At 36.2% G+C, this 22489-nt stretch overlaps 1 protein-coding gene across 1 annotated transcript; it reads right to left on the bottom strand.

Annotated features, from left to right (window-relative positions):
* Positions 1 to 660: 660 nt before the first annotated feature.
* LOC122396622 (metabotropic glutamate receptor 8-like) lies at positions 661 to 22489 on the bottom strand. Its single transcript, XM_043395180.1, has 16 exons — positions 22484 to 22489; positions 18591 to 18767; positions 8667 to 8882; positions 8323 to 8454; positions 7475 to 7654; positions 6912 to 7081; positions 6379 to 6533; positions 5851 to 6099; positions 5069 to 5224; positions 4816 to 4942; positions 4645 to 4756; positions 4294 to 4517; positions 3611 to 3891; positions 1603 to 1911; positions 1367 to 1506; positions 661 to 861 (listed from the first exon to the last, which is right to left on the bottom strand). Exons 1-16 carry the CDS (start codon positions 22487 to 22489, stop codon positions 661 to 663), a joined length of 2835 nt encoding a protein of 944 aa, XP_043251115.1.

The following is a 22489-nucleotide window of genomic DNA, read 5'->3' as shown; positions in this document are numbered from 1 at the left end:
ATTTCATGTAGATCGCGAACAAAATTGGAGAATGTGGATCGCTGTAAACGGTTGAAAGTCTTGTCTTCGTTGGACACCACTTTGATGGGAATGCGATCATTCCCATGCGAATTTTACGCCTCTGGATCACCCGGCTCGAAACACAGTTGCAAAAATATTAAATTAGAACATTTCATTCTTGCGTAAAAATATTACTACTGTTTACGTTATATGACTGTTTATAGCAGCGATTTGTAAGGCAGGTAAGAACGAATAAAATTAATTAAATTGAATTACTGTAAGTAGAAAAGTTTCCACAAATTACTTGCTTTTATAAATCTACGTTTGTATTGTGTAGGTGTGTACGTTGGACGCTTAAATCCATGCATAAGCGATTGAAGATGCAGTGGGTTTCGCAGACTCAGTTTTGAGGCTTAAGGTAGGAGTTGAAAATTATTTAATGAAACATCAATCACCTGATCAGAATCGCTGGAAATCGACTTCCGGCTTCGATTTCGCTAATTCTCGCTGTACACTGAAAGGCTGGAAATCCCTCGTTTCTGAGACTTCCTGAACAGTGGGGAGCTTACGGTCCTCTTCGGCTTCATTATACACCTCCACCGCGATTTCACGAATTCTCCCCTGATTCTCTAGACAGGGAGGGAGGTGTATGAGAGAGACCTAGCTAACCGAGGTCTCCTCGACAGATGGACTCGCCAGTGCTTGTGTCTCACCGTTGGCGTGCTTCACCTCGTCTTGGCCTTGACGTGCCGCCGGCGAACTGCTACGAGAACAAGAGGTCATGCTCTGCATCGTTTGACTACGACCATCAGTGAATCGCATACTGTATGCTCCACGATTACTGATTTGCAGTACGCTCGTCTGAAAGAGTTCAAAGAACATTACGTAGGAAAAATATGTTGGACCATCGCCATTAACTCTTTGACGCTAGGCGGTTCAAAAACTGCTCCCACCTTTTGCTCAAATTCTTACACGCGGTAGGATATTTTTTAGTCCTCAAAAACTTGATATATATATGGTAAATAATAGAAACGAAGGTTTTCTTTTTATAGTAAAAAACATTGTGTACAATTTGGGGTTTGTTTCCTTTAAAATCGTGCGCCTCAAAGAGTTGACATAGTTGGTAACGAATTCTAAACTGAAAGACTTGAAATGTTTTTAATTTATTAGATTTCGAGGAAGAAACATGAAACATGGATCTTTTAAAATATTGGAAATTGGACGTATTGGGCGCCATAGTCTTCGAATAGCAACTAATCCGACTAATTGTTTTTCGACGTAAATTGTTAGCATTAAAACGCTCATACCACCGAAATCTTTTGTTCGATACTGTGCTTTTGTTATGTGAAATTTGAAGTATCCTTACATTCGCATGTCCAGGCCGAACATTTTTGTATGGTTGAAAGAGTACCAGGTATACCTTTGGCGTGAAAAGGCAGCCAAGAGCTACGGACGCAGAGATGTTGATGCACATGCACATGCTTGCTATTTGTACCTGTAAATGTTCTTTTATCAGTTCCTCGTTTTAGTTTGAGAATTTCAAAATAAAATTATATGGCTAACGAATGATAACGTACAATGATTTCCTATGGCTGTAAATACCGACCTTGTAGTCATTGTTTGAGCCAAAGTAGATGGGCACGAACGCCAACCAAACAATGCACGTCGAATACATTGTGAAACCAATGTATTTCGCTTCGTTGAAGTCCTCCGGTATCTTGCGCGTTTTGAATGCGTACAAAGTGCACATGAGTATTAGGAACATGTTGTACACGAGCGACATCATCAGAGAAAATGTCGAGACGCGGCATGTGAGCACCGCTGACAATGGATAGGGATGAATTTCCGTCGTGTCCGGGGGTTCGATAATTAGCCACACAATAGCACCGATTAATTGCACTGCAGTGATCCCTGTAAAAATGGGAATTACATAATAAAATATCAAGATCGACGGCTTATGCTAAAACAGTAATGGTACACCTCCGATAAAGCTGTTGAAATCCTTTGTCGACTGTGCGTTTGAATTTGTAAATTCAATACGAAATGTTTATTTAACACTTAACCTACCGTTTTCAAAAATTTCGTTTAGAATTTCTGACACGCAATATTATTTTAGCGCCATTTAACTTCACGACTTTTCTTATAGTATATGCACAATGAATTTTACAATATTCACTTCGATTCTTACTGTTTATTTTCTGAGAGAAATATGTAGTCTGTCTTTGAATGATTTATTTTTTTTGTAAAAAAACTGGATAAAATTTGGTACCAAATTGTGGTTAGCATCCGATGTAAATAGAAAATGAATGTAGAGTAAAGACGAAAGGAGAGAATCTTCAGTTTCCACTGTCTTAGAACAGTCTAACAACGCGTATTAAAAACAGTTAAACTTTGGACGCGTGCAGTTCCGAAGCTTCGGGTGTTTTTTCCAAAATTGAGCCACTGTTGGCAGCGGTGAAGCTTCCCCTTTAAAATGGTTTTTGGTTTTTGTCGATCCGGCTTTCCGTTTTCGAGATATCGTAATGTATGTAAAAGGTAATTTTTAAAATTTCGCTGTCTCCCGCTTCCCGTCTTAGAAAAGGCTATTAAACGCGTATTAAAAATAGTAAAAGTTTAGACGCGTGCAGTTCCGAAACTATTAGTGTTTTATTAATTATTGAGGTATTGATAGAAGCGGCAAAGCCTCCCCTTTAAAGTGGTTTTTGGTTTTTGTCGATCCGACTTTCCGTTTCGGAGATATCGTAATTTATGTAAATGGTAATTCTTTTAATTCGACTGTCTCTGTCTTCGTCTAACGGAGTCGGACCTCCTTGTCTTTTGCGTGGCGCTACCCCGCGTACGTGACTGCCGTGACCCAGTTTCGGCGGGGTAGTATTTCCAAGAATTTACTACGCACTGTTTACTATTGTCGCGCGCGCGTTATCAATGAACTCGCGCGCGCACAACGAAACGTAAACAAACCCTATCTCCGAAACTAGCCACCTCATCGACTTGAAATTAAAATCGCTATATCTCCGGAACTAATAAAGCTATCGACTTGTTCGAACGCTCGTTTTAAAGGGCATTTCACCCTCTATCCAATGACTATACCAGCTACTATAATTTTTGCTATCTCCTATGTTTATTTTCACATTTACTTTGACGCTACATACCCAAAGAAGTTTCAGCAATTCCTACTGATCGTACGACTGGTGTACGATAAAACTGGACCACAAATTGTTTATTTAATTGGAACTGAATTTAAATACGGGATGTTTTCGTAATTACTAGCCAGCACTTTTTCTTAAATAGTTGTTTTCTCTAGAACTAACTACGGTATCGACTTGGTACAAAATTCGTTTCCAAGGTCGTTTTATCTTCTATCCGATGAAAATTTAAAAAATTTTAATATAAAAGAGAAGGATATCTTACGAATAAACATCAAAACACAATTTTCTATACGTATAATGCAAAAATTAGAAGTACGTTGCCTCGTAAAATAGAAAAAGAAACCTCTGGGGTAGGTTTAGTGTTAAACAATCAAATAGTTTGAAAGGTTTTTGCCCCGAACGACGAACATTTGTAATATTCTACAAGTTTCTAAGCGTGCCTCTGAAAATTGTAAACTCACCAATCGCGATCACAACCTGGCTCTTTGGAGACGTGTACGGAATCCTTTTTATACTCTTTGTTCCCTGATTGAAGATGCGCGATATTCGGTTTGTTTTAGTCAGTATCGCGCTGTAACAAATGCTCAGGCACAGGCCCAAGCCGATTCTCAAATAGGTACAGTTCCATGTGGTTGGTTTACTTAATATTATGAAACTCATGCCGTAGCATGATAGAATCCCTACCAACAACACGTAACATAATTCGCGTCCTGATGCCATGATCACCGGTGTACGGTTAAAACTGAAATGTAATTATCAAACTATAATAATAATCGATTGACAAAAAATTCCTATACATGTAGTTATTAAAAATTTTGACAATTGTTTGGAATAGGGGACTCCTCATCGATTTTGATGGTTTTTAAATATGTTATAGAATTCTCGAAAACTAAAGATAATACAAACTTGTTTAGAATCTCGAATTCTACAGTATACTTGAAAATCATCGAAATCGGTGAGGAGTCCCTTATTATAAACAATTATCATCAATTATTGATAATCGAGGAATCCATCACCAGCATGGATTTATCTACGTCAACTTATAAGTAAGATATTTTACAGCAAGAAATTTAACAATTTTGGATTTTCTATTGAAATTTTTGTGGAACAAACATTATAACGATTAAAATTGTAACAGTCGTACCGAATAAAAACTACAGTCGTGAACATGGTGCTGAGTATGCCGATGGACGCGAATATTAATGGCACCAGTGCCCATGGACTGGTCCATGGTATGACTTCGGCCGTAAGTTTGATGCAGTTTGTCATTGTCTTGTCCGGTGCATAGCCTGGACTGCAACTCCGACAAGAGTCGTTGAAAACGTAAGCATCTTCTCGACATGCCACGCAACTCCAGCAACAAGCTTCCTAAAAATTTGATAAAAATGTTTATCAAAATGAGTAGAAAGAGTGATCCTAATGATCCAAGCACTGTAAGAAACCATATTGAATTTTCGAGTGACGAGAAAATGCGATATTTTCTCTTGTTACTTGCCTGAAAATTACGAATATGGCCCAATGGGCAATTATCGCTGCACAAACTTCGAGGTATATGCATTTCGCCAGTTCCTGTCGCCCACTTTGTTATATTAATGTCAAGCGTCAATCTAAACAGGAAATTTCGAAATAAGAATGAACCATCGATGGAGAATGAAGCTTTACTTACTCCTCTTTCCACGTGCCAATGAGAACGTAATCGAAACCGCCGCCTTCGTTTCTCTGATATTGATATATATTATAAAAACCATAAGCATCTCCGTCTGATTTAAATTTAATTTCAGTGCCCTGTCGACCTGTGCAACAAACGTACAAAATGTAAAGTAAAGTTTACCGATTTCTTGATATGCTTGTCTAAAAATATTAATCTTAAAATATTCTTTTCCTTTAGGGAACAGTTTACTGAAATAGTACGTACTCACCGATGAAGCTAACGTTTCGAATGTTCTGGAGAAGCTGCTGACCATCCGGCGCTGGACGAAGTTTGTCACACAAATAATGCGACGTTCCAAGATTATTTACGCATTCCTCCTCGATTAAATTGTGTACGCCGTGTGCTATTGCATAAACTGCGTCAACTAAAAGTAAATCAACACAGGAGTTCAAAAAAAGAAGAATTTTTTAAAATACATTTAAAAAGTATATAGTGACGTGGTTAAACTTTTTAGAAATTCAGGAACATTTGAATTTTTATTAAGTAGTAAAATCTATAGCATCAGGAAATAAGATTTCTCTGAAAGTCATAAGTTGATTTAAAATTATACGTGTAGACCTTACACAACTTCTCTTCGTGTGCATTAATATGTGTTTTGTTGGATGTTGTAATCGTTTTGCGATTTTAGTGACGCAGTTTACGTATCTTAGTTAAATAGTTAATAGTTAAAATAATGCTTGATAGCGTGGGTTGTACAAATAATCGTTTTTGATACCCTTTCGCGTGGAATATTCATTTTTCGGTCGAAGAAACGAATATGTGATTTACATGTCTGACCTTGGTTCTCGTTAGAAATTCAAAGAATCCTTCAGTCTCCTGGAATTTAACCATACTTTCATTCCTATTGTTTTCAACAATTATTAATTAACATCAGGCAATAGTTAAAATAATGCTCGATCGCGAAAGTCCATGAGGTGAAAAGTCTATTCATATACCTCGTCTGTGTTGTAAGTTCTACTCGTATATCTCGTCTGTGATAACAGTGCTTACCAACAAATGGTACCAAGCCTTCTTGCTCGTAATCGATTAACTTCTCGGTACCAGTGCAACGTGTCATTCCTGCTGACAAATTCGCACTGAAACTGCACTTATGATGCTGTGACCAAAATTCACGGAACCAAACGTTTCTGCAATTCACGATTTTGCTAGGCAGCTTCTTATGTAGCACGTTATTCTCAGTTTGACCATCGCATTCGTTGTCTACTCTTGGACGAAGATTTAAGTAGTAGTTGTCGAAATCTACAAATACGAATTTAGGGCAAAATATCAGGTAGAGTAGCAATCAATAAAAGAGAATGAAATTTTACATAAAATTGTATATTTCATTTTTTTATTGGAAGAAAACTCTAGAATATTAGAATTAAGAATTGTTACCATTTTCAATTCCCTTAAATCAAATTCAAAGATTCAATATGTGTTTTGAAAAAAATATTAAATCTTTTGCATAGATATAAATTAATATAAATTGTTTGCAATATTGCAATAAATGTTATTAAATATCTGTAGTATTTAGCATACCTTGGAGAGAAGTTCTGTAGGGTAAAATAGTGATCGCACCCTCCGCAGCGAATTCTTGTTCTCTCACTGGATATACTTTGGCACCCCATGAGTCGCTACCTACCCACATAAAATGACCTGTACGATTGGCTCTGACAGCCGCTTGAAGAAGCTTTCTGAGAACAAAAAATTGGTTTCCATCAATAGAAACGAAATCGATCGATCATTTTCTTCACTAATACGAATTAAGTTCCATATTTACTAAATTCAATCACTGAGAACAATTTCCACATACGACTTGAAACTTTCTTCCAAACATGGATCAACCAATACTTTTTATCACTAAATACAATAAATATTGCAGCTGCAAGAAACAAGTTTCTCTCACTCATCTTCAGCTGATAGTGCAAATGACATCAAATCAAAACTTAAAATGTTCCTCGAATTATATTGCTTAAGCATAGAAAACATTTTGGAACATGCAACAACAAAAAACGACCAAATGTTGACGCATCGTTCGCACGTTTCGTAACGTTGACTGTTGACATTTTTACCTTACGTTGTCCTCGTCGACGAATAGAACGACGCCTCTGGCATTGTGTTTCGAGCTGAGTCGATCTATAATTTTGTCGAAGTCTTCGCTTTTCGCGTTTCTTAAAATTTTCTCGCTAACTGCCACGCAGATACTGTACTCCGTTGACAGAGAGATGAAACTGGCAATACCCTGAAAAGTATAAGGACTATATTGAAATGATTTATTCGAATAAGGTGTAATAGATTTTTGAACGTACGTAAGAAGTTTATTTTCACATTCTAATTGTTCTACAGATTAGTTTTAAATAATTTCTCAGTGAAAAAATCAAAGGAATATTTATGTGTAAAACGAAGATTAAATTATTGTACAATTTTTAGTAAAAAGCTGTTTCCGTTTGATTAAATTCAATTTGAAAGAACAAACGTATTAATTCGAGCCTTGAAAATGTTATAAAATGGTGTCCATGATTCACTTTTACGAGTTTACGTTTTCACGTGGAACTTTTATCTTGGAAAAAGAAATAAATCCAATGGAAAAATGAAAGTTTTTATCGAGGCTCATAATGCACGCATTTAGTCTCACCTTCTCTCCGTAATCACCTTCAACAGCAACCGTGGAAACGTACTTCCAGCCGAGTTGATGAATAATTTCCACCATGGCCTGGGCTTGAAAATTATCTGGCGGCACCACTCTACTGAAATATTCGAAGCGGCTTTTATCTGACAGTTCTGTGCTCGTTGATGCATAACTTATTTGTGGTATCTACAATCAGAATACATAATTATAATTTTGTTATAATTACAGTCCAAAGGTATCTCGCTTAAAATACGCTCGTACGAATCGTTTTCAATCCGCTACTTTTAACCCTTAAGTGGATTATTGGACACTCCGCAAGTTTAAACTAATAATTCTTTAATTTGTGTCAATGCAATTATTTGAAAAATGTAATCCTCCATTAGCTCATTGTTTTTTAAATACTTTAAAGATTAGGTATAAAAAATTCATTTAGTAATTTCATTTATCGATCTCAAATATGTGAGAATATACGTAGTAAAATAGTAAAGCGTACTATAGTGCTGTTGAAAAAAGTACTATTCCTGGTCCATCAACAGCACAACAAAAAAAGCAGATGACACGTTCAAGTTACCATTTGTGTTTAATAAAGAGATGTTATGCAAAGAACATTCAAAAATAATTTGTATTGACTGTTTAAAATGAAAAAGCATTGTATACTCTGTGTTTGACGTTAGTCGTAATATAATCTCACCATTTTTAATATAAACTTATTACACTATAAAACAATTGGCATTTTAAAGAATCTGTTGCATGGTAAATGGAAGAGAAAGATGATTTTGTGAATTCAACAACTAAACTAAAATTGAGTGTCCAGTTAAGGGTTATACTAATATTATTTTTTTTTGTTTACAGACCTTGAACAACCTCAAAATATTGGCGACCATGATGGAGACTACGCTGAAAGAGGCTCCTATAACACCAGTCACGGGTTTATGGGGTACGTACATCGGTGGTTTATCGTTTTCACATTTATATTCCGTTATATCCTGAAAAAACAGTAAAATCGCGTATACATAATTGTATGTATTCTACAGTTCCGTCAATTTCTGTTAAATAGTATTCTTAAGTATGATATTAACAGTAAATAGGGGAGGTAGAAAATTTGAGTGGGTCAATTTAATTTTTCGAAACAGTAGAATTATCATGTATTTGTAATTGCAGTTATAAATTTATAATAACGGAAGAAAATCTCGCATACTTGGTTCATGTAAGACCTGACGAATTCCATACTCTGATCAAGAGCGTAAGTATCGCTGCTGCAGGAGTCGAGAATAAGGGCGCCCAGGGTGGTGTTCGGTAATAAATCATTGTCCGCGTTTATTTCGTCGAGGACGTACAACATGGCTTCCAAACGCTGCATCCCTTTTTCTTCTTTCACTGCGCCGCACGGTGATTGACCAATGGAACTTGACACCTATGAATAAAAATATGGCTACCTATGAATAAAATACATGTATAACGGGATCGATAATTTTAGGACCGCGGTTGTTCCGAATTACAATTTCAGAAGCGACTATACAGGACGAGCCACGTAACTCGATCGGATTAATTTATTCTATTACGTCTGGTACGTTCAAGATCTTTTCCATCCAGTATAAAATTATCCAGGAACAGCTTCAAGACGAGTATAATAAATGTTTTGCTAATTGTTTTGCATTTAGAAATTTTCAGATTTTTATTTTTCTACAGAGAAACCTCTTTTTACACGTATCCTTCGATATTAAGACAAATTGAGAAATCGTCATAATAAATACCTTTTTTTAATTTATAATATAATTATTAGATTGTCGTTGAATACCGTGGAGATATTTATAAGCATTTTGTGAACATCTCGCGCATGAGACTTGCAGTATACGTCCACGAGAAGAAGACAGTCGAGTGCTTGCATCTCGAGTGTTTACTGGCATCTTCTCGTGGACGTATACCACACTGTTATTATTCTTCTTATGGGTGGATTCGCATTATCCGACAGGCAACTATCCATCAATGGATTTTGCATGGAGCTATTCACACTGTCCGACCTCATTCCATCTGACAGCTCCTTTCAAGAATATTTTAACGGAAGAGTGTCTGTGACTCAGCCTTATTTTGTTTCGTAACCCGCGCACAGGGTATAACGTAACAAGTGTTAGAAGAAGTTAATTGACTACACAAAAATAATAAAAAGTACCTTGTTAATTCATGCATACGCTGAAACGTTAGAACTCGTATACAATCAGAATAATATTCGCCATATTACATTAGAAATATGAAATTTTTAAATTACCGCTTCAATTGCATTTACTTCGGGTACTAAGAAACAGAAATTAGAATACCACCACCCACCCTTGACAAGCCTGAATATATCTACGACCCAATGAAGTGTACGTACAATGGCTTAGAACGCAATTAGTGACCGAGAAATATTTCCAATAATTAATGCCATCGACAAAGAGTTCTCAATATCTACTGACCATATTGTAAAGAATTTTCATTGCAGGGAATTACCATTGATTCTTATCAGAGACTTTACAGCGGTTGCATGTTCTATATCAGCGTTTTTCAGGCCTTTCACCGTGTGGCCAACATATTTGTTTGTCATAGTATCGCGACCCAAATATTTATAATATAAAAGTTTTAAGAAGCTGATCAATTTGAATAAATTAAAGTATGCAGACATATTCATCATCAGATTACATGACATTACATGATAAATGAATTAATAAAAATTCAAAGTGATTTTTGTTAAATCGCCACTTGATTCGTTTATATCAGGGGCAACATAGGTTTTTCATCTTCACACCTCTACTCGACGATTGTGAGGATTAAGGATTGTTTAACACTACAACGCAATAGTTTAAATAATTATTAACAATATGTAACATGTTTGTTTTGGGATCATCCTTTGCTGGCCATAAGGGACCAAGATGGACCACTGCTGACCACTGTTGACCATTGCAGACCACTATTGACCAATGGTGATCAATTGATGGCCAATGGTGACCACTTGCTGGCCATTCATGACCACTATTGACCAATGGTGACCACTTGCTGACCCATTTTACTGATGCATGACTCATTCGTTTATTTGTGAATATCGGTTGACGAAAAATTGATTTTGTTCAATTTACACATGTGTGTTTCGATACTATGGATGTTTCCTCCCCTCTTAGGTTGATAATACATCCACTGAAGAGGATTCACATATAATATGATATTTTCTTGAATCGTTTGCTATTTTTATTCTGCCATAATTTTGACAATTTTTGTGCTACCTCAAGTAAACTGGTTCTGAATGAAATATTTCTAGATGGAACATGGATTCCATCCATCTCCCCTCGGGTCTCCTTACGCAGCAACCTCCTCGTGGTGGGACCTGGTAATCGGTATTACCCACGGTAGAAAAGTTTTCCTAACGTGGGCACCACCGAGCTAATGGCTGCGAATTTAGAATTACTTTTCGTGATATTAGAGAAAGTTATATTGCCTAAAGTTTTGTAACATGTAATAGCGTATAGGCCTTGAATGCTTTAACAAAATTAATAGGGACTTAAAAAAAAAAATTAGTAGATTATTTTTACAAAGGGAACATACCGAAGTGTCGATCGTCGATTCAATAATATTTAGCGATTGACGCTTCTGTATATTTCCTTGCCAGTAACACGAACTCGTTCTTTGTTTCAGTGGCTGTGTTAGTCGGCTTGATGCAACTACCATAGCCTGAGCAACGCTGTTCTATATAGCAATGGCAGGTATAGTCGCCTAGTCACTGTTAGCACCCGCACGACCGGGCCGATTCGCTTCGATGGAGCGATAACTTCAATCAATTTTCATATAACCAATTTCAAACTGTATTTTTAAAAATTTTCTTGTAAAAATAGATCCACATTCTTACTTCTCGAACTTTTCCAATATTAATTGCTATTGAAATATCGTATTTACAATTTTTCGATGGTTTATTCGGAGCTTCACGTAGCACGCGATAAAGTAACAAATATCAAGGCGAAATTTTTCTCTTTATTCGTGACAATTTACAATTCTAGTGACCAATGTGCATTAACAATTAATTACAAACGCAGTTGTGTTTCGTACGAAAGTCTTAGAGCGTTGAGCACATGTGTTATTTAACAACAGAAGAAGGAATGCGTCGTTGTACTCTTTAAAAACGTTCTGTCGCCATTTCCGTGAATCTTTCGTACAGTTACATAGATGTTCCATCTCCATCGAGGAGCCTGGCTAAAATCCAATACCCGTAGCGTGTTTGCGAACGATCTGTGGAGTTCTGTCACTATCGAGGAATTGGTTAAAGCCCGATACTCGTAGCGTTGCCTGTGAACTTCAATGTAAACTAAGAGATTGTTTTGTTTCAGATGTTTTGTCGCTATCGAGTGGCTGATTGAAGCTCGATACTCGTGGCGTTACCTGTGAAGGATTCGTGGAATTCTATCGTAATTGGAGAGACAGTTAAGCTTCGATATTCGTTCGATGCTGCGAACTTTGACACTCTAATGAGGAGAACTTCGGTAGCGTCACTCTAATTTGTTATTAAAATTTTTTTGACACGCTCACGGGCCGATTTTCAACAAAGTTGCAAAGCACCTCAGCGTTTGCGAATAAAAAAATGTTTGTTTTTCAGATTTCGGCGAGTAAAGTGCTACAGTTTTGCCATCTTCATTTTCTTTGGTTCAAGAAAGTAAAAATTGACTCGAAATCATGGTCTCTCGTCAAATTCAATGGTAAGTTTGAAATTGTTGTTACGTAATCTAACTGGATACAGTCAGGGACAAAAGTATGTGGATTGAAATTGATTGATTTTTGATTTAAAGATAAATGTTAAATAAAGCTTAAAATTGTAATTATGATGCTTCAGTAATTACAATTTCATTGATATTCATTTTCATCATCTGTCCGCTTCCTTTAGTCCTTAACTGTATGTAAATAATTAAATTCACGAGTAGAAATGTTGCTGAGGTTTCCCGAAGAACAGTGTAGTTCCTTAAATTTCTGGCTGCAGTACGAAAATTCATTTCGTGCATTATATCAGGGCAAGCAATTAGTTGATTAGTCAATTTATATACAAGGATCAGGTTGCTCGGGTGAGGCAATAACCAGAATTGCGAATGTGCAGGATTATAATTATGGTAATATGCAGAGTGTATTTGTGCGGTATGAAATAAATCGAAGAAATCTGTGCTGCACACTCTCAATCATAGTCCCGCGTGTCCCGTATACTATCATTATTTCAAATTCCGTGCTATTGTATGAATTTCATTTTATCCGACGTGCTTATTTGTGCGTTTGCGAATCGATTAATTCTGAAACTAAACGATGGTCGACTGAACTTTCTGGTCTATTGGATATCACCGTAAAATTTCTCTAATATAATTTGCTCGGTGAACTTTATAGGAATTGTATAAAATTTTGTGTAAATCTTCGAAACCTTTTGGCCACGATCATCAAAGACACGATGGTGGTCCCAGAAGCTATAGGTATAAATGGCGGTTATTGTTTTAAAAAAATTACTATGGTCGGAAGTACCAACCTTACAAAGCTTAGGTTTCAAGTTTGAAGACGCTACATAGTTTAGTATTTGTTCGACAGCCATTAATAGTGAACGCTCTCAGTGAATTTGTAAACATGGAAAAGATTGGTCATTATGTATACAATATTTGAAAGCTCTCAGTCTAACCACTATCAAAATTGAGCAAGATTCTACTCTAGGGCAGTCTGCTCCTTCATTTACAACAATAAAATATTGGGTGTTAGAATTTAAACAAAGCCGTACGAGCTGCCAAGGCGAATATCGCAATGGTCGACCAAATGAAGTGGCCACACCGGAAATGGTGAAGAAAATCTACAAAACGGTATTGGACGATCGTCGACTGAAATTGCGCGAGCTTGCAGACATGGTAGACATTTCAAAAAGTGCTGTAGAACGCATATTGACTGAAAATTTGGATATGAGAAAGCTGTGCCACGCTTGCTCACAATGGAACAAAAACAGCGTCGTGAGGATGTTTCAATCGAGTGTTTGGCGATGTTTCACAGGAATAAAGCTGAGTTTTTGCGTGGATTCATAACCATGGATGAAATCTGGGCCCATCACTTCACACCTGAGTCGAAGGAATAGTTGAAACAATGGACTGTAAAAGGAGAACCAGCTCCAAAGAAGGCCAAGACAGTTCCATCTGCTGGCAAGATCATGGCGTCAGTTTTTTGAGATTCGCGTGGAATAATTTTCATTGAGAAAAGTGAAAAAGATTTTCAAGTGACAAAATCAAGGAAAAACGGACGCATTTGGCGAAAAGGAAAGTGCTGTTTTACCAAAACAATGCACCAGTTCACACATCCGTTATCGCGACGGCCAAAATCCAGGAGTTAAAGTTCGAATTGCTCCCTCACGCGCCCTATACGCCAGATTTAGCCCCCTCGGATTATTTTCTCATTCCAAACTTGAAAAAATGGCTCGGTGGTAAATGATTTTCCAATAATGAAGAGGAGGAGTCTACGATTAATGGCTATTTTGAGGAGCTCGATGGTTATCACCATAAACAGGGTATCGAACCTATTGAACACCGCTGGGGAAAAGCGTACCCAGCCAAAAGGAGATTACGTTGAAAAGTAAAGATATTTGTTTCCAAATTTCTTGTGTTTTTTTTTGGTTAGGTCGGGTACTTCTGGGACCACCCTCGTAGATTGGATGTTTGTTTCAATGAGCGAGACATTCGGTGCTTGTGACGAAAAATTCAAGATTCTTGGAGACGTCTCGTCGAGCGCAAACAAAAATAAAAGAGTCGAAGTGCAAGTATTCAGAGTACATAAAAGTGCATTCCTGTAATTAAAATGAAGCCCTCCCATAGATGGGTCCAATCAAAACATTTGGTTTACAGAAATGGCTTTTCTCGTTTACTTAGGTTTTCTAAAAGATAAGTGGCTACGGCTTCTTTCAATCATCGGGAACCCCCAGTTATGATAAAAGATTGCTCGCAATTTTCATTCTTTCTTGTCCTCGTAAATAGATAATGCTTTTTAATTTAAATATATAAACCTCAAGAGAGTTTTACACAGGCTAAATGAAGTATTTCAAGAGTTAAAACACCATCGACTCTGAGTAAATTGCCAGTTGCACCGTTTCTGTCAAAGCGATAGTGCAATTACGAAATCCTAATTCGGCATTAGAAATAGGTACTATCACGTAGCCACGTCCCAGTTGGAACCACTATATCATAGATAACCGAAGGCGAAGCAAGCGAACAACGTAAATCAGACAATTTGGATCGTAAACCACAGACGTTCATGAGTGAGGGGTTAGCACTGACTATTTTCGAGACACCATTAATGTAACGAATTGCCATGTCAGTGACGCCAGAATCAATATGTAATTTCAATTCCTCTCTCGGGTCGTTCGTGTATCAGATTAAGAGTGCAACCTTGAAAAATCGTTATAGGACGTCGTCATTGAACGACAGAACAGCATTTATAATTTAGTCAAACTATCAAAAGAAGCTGTAAACAAAATCTTACTGAACCTGCTCGAAGATCGATGTAATATCATTCATTGCATTTAGTCAGTGAGCCGTAAATAATTTATACCAAGTTTTATGCCCTGCATAAAAATGTTAAATATGGCCAATACGTTGCTACAACTATGGGCAATATGTGTCCCAAATACATGAAATACATAGGTAATTCGATTCTCCATAAATGGGCCACATATCGCCACAGCTTCCACAGCCTCATTTCCTCCCACATATTGGGGAACGTATGGTCCGTAGATGGAAGGTTAAGAAATTTCGAATAAATAAAAAGTCAAATCAAATAGCACATAATTAGCGAAATCTGTTACTTTCTGTTATTTTTCAGTTGAATCAAAATTCAGGTACTTTTGTTTCTCTTTAGTTTGAAATTTGAAAAGTTTGTTAGTTTCACTGTTTTAGTAATTCTGTCCCATACTTGCGGTTAATTTTTCGCTCATCTTAAGCAAACTGGTATTCCAAATATGCTGTACTTCCTCTACTATTACCATTTGTAACCGAGTAATGGGCAACGTCACTCGTATAACACGCGTGACGCGGTCCCCTGCGGATTGTCCGCGTCACTCGAATTGGAGTGATGTGGCAGTCAAAGTTATAACAAGGAAGAGAAAATGCAAGCGAGTAGGTGAACGTGACAGATAGATGCCAGTGATCCACGGGTACGACGTTTCCAATGTATCTTGGGTAACAAAGTTACCCCTAAGCGACCATTCTCTTATGCCTTTAATCTCAGACGTGATTCGTAAATTGAACGTCACTATCCCTTGGCGCCAGTGAAACGCGAAAGACGACATTTAAAAACGATAAGCGACCACTTACGCCTTTGACCATATAGGAGTACAGTAATGATTCTTAAAATGAACACGTGATTCGTAAATTGAACATTTATATTCCTTCCAACTGGAAGGATTTCTCGGATTTCTCAGTGAAAGACTATATTTAAAACATTTCACTTTCGCTGTTTTGAGTTTTTGAATATACTACTGCAAATATTCAGTCACTATTGCAAATTGACATATACAGTAATGATTCTTGAGATGAACATCTTTCATGTACCTTAAGATGAACATACATGAAAGATGTTCATCTTAAGAATCATTACTATATATGGCAATTTGCAATAGTGACCGAATATTTGCAGTAAATAATAATAAACAAATATATGTATGCCAACGACGCGCCATTCATAGTAAAATGTTCATTTTCCAGATTGCCTCTTCTCTTAATAAAAAGACCAACATACACTTTAGCACTTCAGGAAAATAAAAGTCCCAAGCGGTCGTGTCGGGACGTAACATTGTAAAAAGAAAAATACTTGGTACCGTTTTCCCAATTAACGCTCTCTCCCGAGAGCAAGAAAAAATTTAATTAAATTAACACTTTAGAATTGCATCGGGAATGTTTAAACGATCGGTAATTACGGATAGATTAAACTTTTCAATTACCTGGAATTATTAAACTTTTCGCGTGCCCAGGCGGACGTTTATTTCCTTATTCCTGCGGTCATAATTAGAGTCGATATTTATCGTTGTTTTAATATTAATTTTCGAATCGATCAATCCGGTAATTAATATTTTACACTGTTCGTGGCCGCGTCAGAACGTGCGTTGCTTTCAAAATATTCTCTTTAATTGAAATAGTATCAAAATGGCGTATTTATTTTTGTTATTTATTAATTTTGATTTGCACATAATCGAAAGGTTTTCAGATATTATTCGAGGATCCTACGAACGAAAGTGGTCGAAATTCATTTTAGTTTGGTTTCATTCGAATCGAACAACCATCGCGTATCCATTGATGTCTCCTGGAGAGACAATGAAAAATATAAATGTTTATAGTTTGCATTAGTGGCTGTCGCATCGATACGCACGCGGTATCGCTTTGAAGTGCGGTCAGCCGGGTTTTGTTTTCGCAGCTGCCGGCCAATCGAGCTGGAACAACATAAACACCGATGAGAACGGTTTTTTTGCATATATCCGGGATCGAAACTCTGCATATAGACGAGCATTATTGCGTTACGCACCAGTATACTGCCTAACACTTTTGGGTGCAGTACCACTTATGTTTATCTTTTGTTTCCAACCAAAACACATTCGATAAATATGGATCTTATTCACTATATATAAGATTTCCAAATTTTCACTATACTGACACCGTAACAAACACTATACACACATCGAGTATTTACGTTCAACTTTTATGTACAAGGTGTTAAGAATAAATCGATAAGTCGATCAAATGTCACATTAAAATTTTAATTTTCCTTCAAATGAAGTATCGTTAAACAGCTCTTACGGTTCGAGTTAAAAAAATATTTATCATTGTAATTTTTATTTATAAATCAGTTAGTCATTCACTTAGAGTAAAACGTTGGCATGAAATAATCACTCCATCATTTCTCTGTTCACATAACCAAACAAAATCTACGTATGTCCCATTCGATTTTATATTAATTACTCTTTTGCACTTGTATTATTACTGTGCAAACGCGAACGAGCTGCCCTTCGTAAATACGCCAGGCTCGCCCGAGAGTTGAAACCAAATTCCCTTTGGTGTTTGAATTTTAGGATTTTCGTTAGGAGTGGTTGACCCGTTGCCTGATTATCATTGGTAGCCGCAGGAAATTAAAGTGCTCGGTCGATCCGATGGGGAGTACTTTAGGTCACTAGGAGGTTGAGCGTCGTGGATGACTCTTCACGAGTGCCACAGATTATCATGATGAAACTGTTGGTGAGCATCATATCATTTAATAAGGGAACACACGAGAGACGTTTAGAAAAATTTGCAGCTACGTATAGACAAAAATTACTATTTTTTTTTTATTTAATCAATAATCATGCTTTGGACAAAAAATTAAAAGATCTTCATAATTTTCTATCAATAAAAAATAATTCTTAGCAGACATATTTTATTAAATATAGTTTACTGATACGTCTATTATTAAATACTCAATTTGTTGATAGAGGTATGATTCTTTGGATAATTTTTGTTCGTGGAACGTTCGTATTTTCAGCCTATTGCAGTATTTTATTTAAACCCGCGATTAATCAGTAATGCCGGATATATGCAGTAATTCCTCCGCCGTTCCAAAACACTCGTCGTCAGCATGTTTTTGCGGACTCGGCGGTTTTCTTGTCTTTTTTTTCGCGAGGAGATCGGTACATCTTTCAGCTTGGTATAATTCCCCGTGATACTACGAATTATTTTATGCTTCTTTGCATGCTCTTCCTGAATTCCGAGGCTTTTAATATTAATTTTGCACGCTAGGCACAAACATTTTGTTACGTATCGCCGGATGTAATTGATGCTCCAATAATTCTCCGATATACATTTCCGTTATTCCACGTTCTCGCCGTTCAAATTGCCAGCTATTTTTGACTCATATTGAAGATAAATACCACCACAAAATAGCATGGAAAGAAAATCGAGCCTGAAATTGCTACGAATTACAGAGTTTCAGCGATCCTCCGTAGAGCTTAAATCCACTTGACTGATGTCGCCAAGTAATGAACTTTGGTTGCAGAATAAAACTACGATCGCAATAGTACGGAATTGCTTTCATATGTCAATTTAAAGCCAACTGTTGCGGGACTTTCATATAAATTTACCTGTTCGTGCATGGGGAAAATTCCGCCGAGGATCACGTCACCGTTGATGCGGATTAACTTCGAGCCATCTTCTTCGTGTCCCTTCCAATTGTGGCATTCGCTCACAATCAGAGAATATGAAATCCATGTTAAAATCTTTCCCACGGCCATTCTGACCCTAGACGCTGGAATTTTCTTCTAATACTGAAACAGAACAAAGAAATCGCTACGTTAGATCATTTAACCGTGTATCTTCCTTTTCGATGTGTTTGTTCATATTGTGTTTTACATATTAAATATTGCAAGCTTGAACAATGCAAAAGTAAACATTACGAAATAGTACGACTCAAAAATGGGTGAATTTATATGAAAAAATTAGTAAAAAAGCATTCATAAAGCAACAATAGTAAAACATTGGGATTCTCGTAATTGTTTATTTTCTAGTTAGTTTTTATATAGCATAAATACAACATTTTTTTATATCTTATTATGACGAGTAACTTTCGTAAATAATAATAATAATAACGTTGAAATCATCATTATTCGTACGCGAAATTATGATTTTTTTCCTATAATGAACAATAGCACAAATGATTCATTGTTTTTTTAATACGGATGAAGCATTGAATACGAAATATCTCGAAACCATCGCGTGTTTTGGCTGTCTAACAATAAAGCGTATAAAAGATAAGCAGACAGAAATGCAAATTTAATAGTGCATGTTGAATTTGGTATTGTGCCAGAGAGTTTTGTTCCAAGTTGAAATAAAAATTTCCTCGTCGGGAAGTATGGAAATAAAAATCACATTCGACATGATATATCGACGCAGACTCTATGTAAATTTGACAAATACAATTTTGTAATACTATCAGTTTACTTTTTTGAAACCCTAGTGAGGTATAAATTTAATTTGTTTCTAAATTTTCCAGTTTTTGTGACGTTTTTGTTTTTTTCACATTTATTTTGCTCATTGTGTATACACTTATTACACAGTATAGTATATTTTCGAAACCACTTTTGCAGGATTTAAAATACGTTTATAATTTATTAACTGATATTTTATTTATATTCAAAAGCATTTATAGAATACACTGTAAAATAAATAGTACGTCTATTTTTTTAAGATTTCGTAGAACTTAGGTGGGGGACAGTTCTCATTGTTTTTTTTCTAAATCCGCCCTTTTTGCGAGTCAGCTGTTTTTAGCGTATAATGATCATTCGAAAGAGTCAGCCCTATAAATCAGTATCCTAATATAGGGTACTGATAGTTAGAAATGGAGAAACTGTTTTGTGGTTAATTTACTAAATTAAAATAGTAAAAGGCATAATAATAAATAAATTCAAAATATATATAATAATATATATTATAAATTTTGATGTGTAAAAAAAGACATGGAGACATTTTTAGAATATAAATAATGTGTAAGTTAATAAAACTAGTTTCATCGATTTTGGAAAATAGTAACAAGTTTTCTTCAGTAAAATATATAGATGTTCACCTGGCAATCAGATGAGAATGAGGTTTTGGATACTTTGTTGGATGGCTGTACATTTACTGTGAGTCAGCTATTTTCTCTACGTCTCGGATGTTTTCTTTTCTAAGTAAACATCAGGGTAACGATCATCCTGAAGCGTTAGCCCTTCCGTCTAAGTCATTAACCCCACCCTCCCTCGCTAAGCCCGGGGTCAGATATAAGACATCAATAGTTAGCCTGAGGCAGCTCATTAGGAATCGTGAAACAGTCTTGTGGTCAGCTTAGAGGATCGAAAAGCGATGTTAGTTGATTTTGTAATAATTTTATTGTCAGTACAACTTGCAAAGATAGAGAGCTTTTTATAAAAAAATGATGTCTCTTTAAGAAAATATTACTTTCAATCGCCTTTTATAATTGTGTTTCACGTCGATACGATTTTCTGTTTTGGAAATATCATAATTTAAACGTAAAGGTAATTTTTCAATTTCCACTATCCTTCTGCCCATCTTACAATAGTCCAGCAACGCATAATAAGATTATTAGTAGTATTTTATCTATAGCTGAGCCACTGTTGGAAGCTGTAAAGATTCCTCTTTGAAATAGATTCTGATTTTTGGCAATCTGACTTTCCGTTTTCGAGATATCGTAATTTATATAAAGGGGTAATTCTTTTAATTTGACTATCTCTGTCTCCGTGTAACGACGTATTTCAAAGAATTTACTACGCACTGTTTACTATTTATACGCGCGGTCAATGACCTCGCGCTGACGTCAACAATGAACATAAACAAACGCTTCGAACCTTTATATCTCTGGAACTAGCCACGCGATCGACTTGAATGAACACTCATTTTAAAGTGCATTTTATCCTCTATCCAATGAATATATCAACTATTATAATTTATATGTTTATTTTGAAATTTACTTTGATTCTATGCACCCAAAGAAGTTCCAGCAATTCCTATTGATTATTGCAGGCGTTAATCGCTTCATAGAAAGAAATAATTTTCATTTATGGATCGCCATCCTGATTTTCCTTCAGTCATTATTATAAAGTATCGTTGGTAGTAATGGGAGAATGCTAGATCACGAGAGTGGACTGAAATCGCTCCTGAAAGGGCGATAACCTGAAAATTACTCTTGATAAAGCACTCGCTAAAGAAATTACCGTTAGAGAAGCTCCATTATAATATGATCCACTCAAAAGGGCTGTATGCGATAAATTAATGTCGCTTAAAGGAGTTTCTGAAGTAAAAGTTGATCTTAAATTCTGGAGATCTTCCAAGGTTTTCTCGTGCTCGGTATTATCCATTGCAATTTTAATGATAGCAAAGTTTGAAGAGGGCTTAACGTAAGTATAACGTGATTATTGATTGCGTGTTTGTTTTATTTCGAGGTCCGTGATCGTTACTTTTAATCTGGTACAAACAAAGAGTTTATAATTGTGAAAACGTTCTATCTAATTTTGTTAAAAGCACTCCTTTGTCAATGCATGATATCCTATTATCTTGATATTGATTTCCACTTTCAAGATAAAAATTATTATCACCTCGAAACTCATCACTTAAACTTAGTGTACAAAATTTTAATCTTGGAATATATTTCCCATAAATAAATAAATATTCTAATTATCAATTACTTCGTATATAACTGAATTTATTTTGTTAGTATTACTAATTCTTTTAAACATTTCAGACCCTTGTACATCACTGACTGGAGCTTTTACTTTGTTTTCTCGCAATCGATTATTGGTTGGAAGATGTATTGGGTTACCATCCTTGGATCAGGAGAAAACAGTCTTTACACAAGTCAGCCTTTAAAAGATAATAAGCGAGATGGGCAGACGGAGTGAGTATAATATTTCTATACGAGGAAAATGTAATAGGTATTCGTAATTACATTTTTAATATAAAATTTTACTTGAATGACCAAAACATTTAATTAGCAAAAGAAAACACTAAGGATGAATATAAATTCGTGTGATCAGGCATATTGGAATCTAAGGCCCGAGTTAGGCGAACGTTTGTCACGCAGTACGTCACATGTTGCATTTTTCTTGTTCGAATGCGTACAACATATAGCAATTGATCCGACTGCGCGAGTGTGTTGCGTCGCACAGAGCCAGGTGCATTTGAAAGCAGAAATGCAACAAAAGAATGGAAAGCATTGATCCCCATTTGTTTGACTACGCGAAAGCGTTGACGAAGCACAGACAGCACAGCCATTGCAAGTAAAACGTTCCACGCGGGGAAATCTATCAGAAAAGTCGTAAAGACCTTTGTGACGTATAACTAATGCAATGTATCGCTTTTACTTCAGAAATATTCCTTTTTCTATTTCGGTTTGACGTCGAGTCCCGTATGCCCCTTACGATAAGCAGTTTCGAGCGATACAACTCGACGTCAGATTATTCACAGTTCATTCCATAAGTATTCGTACCTTCAT

Source organism: Colletes gigas, unplaced genomic scaffold (genome assembly GCF_013123115.1).
Source record: "Colletes gigas isolate AHSC1104 unplaced genomic scaffold, ASM1312311v1 Colletes_gigas_Sc00007, whole genome shotgun sequence".
Taxonomy (NCBI): domain Eukaryota; kingdom Metazoa; phylum Arthropoda; class Insecta; order Hymenoptera; family Colletidae; genus Colletes; species Colletes gigas.
Note: the sequence above shows the minus strand (reverse complement) of the source record. Positions and strands in the feature narration are given on the sequence as shown.

Bases quoted from the DNA above. Each gene is read 5' to 3' on its own strand.
- LOC122396622 (XM_043395180.1), bottom strand. The intron at 7,082-7,474 runs GTGAGACTAAAT...TATACTTTTCAG, and splicing joins AAGGTGATTACGGAGAGAAG to GGTATTGCCAGTTTCATCTC. The intron at 4,943-5,068 runs GTGAGTACGTAC...TTTGTTGCACAG, and splicing joins TCGAAACGTTAGCTTCATCG to GTCGACAGGGCACTGAAATT.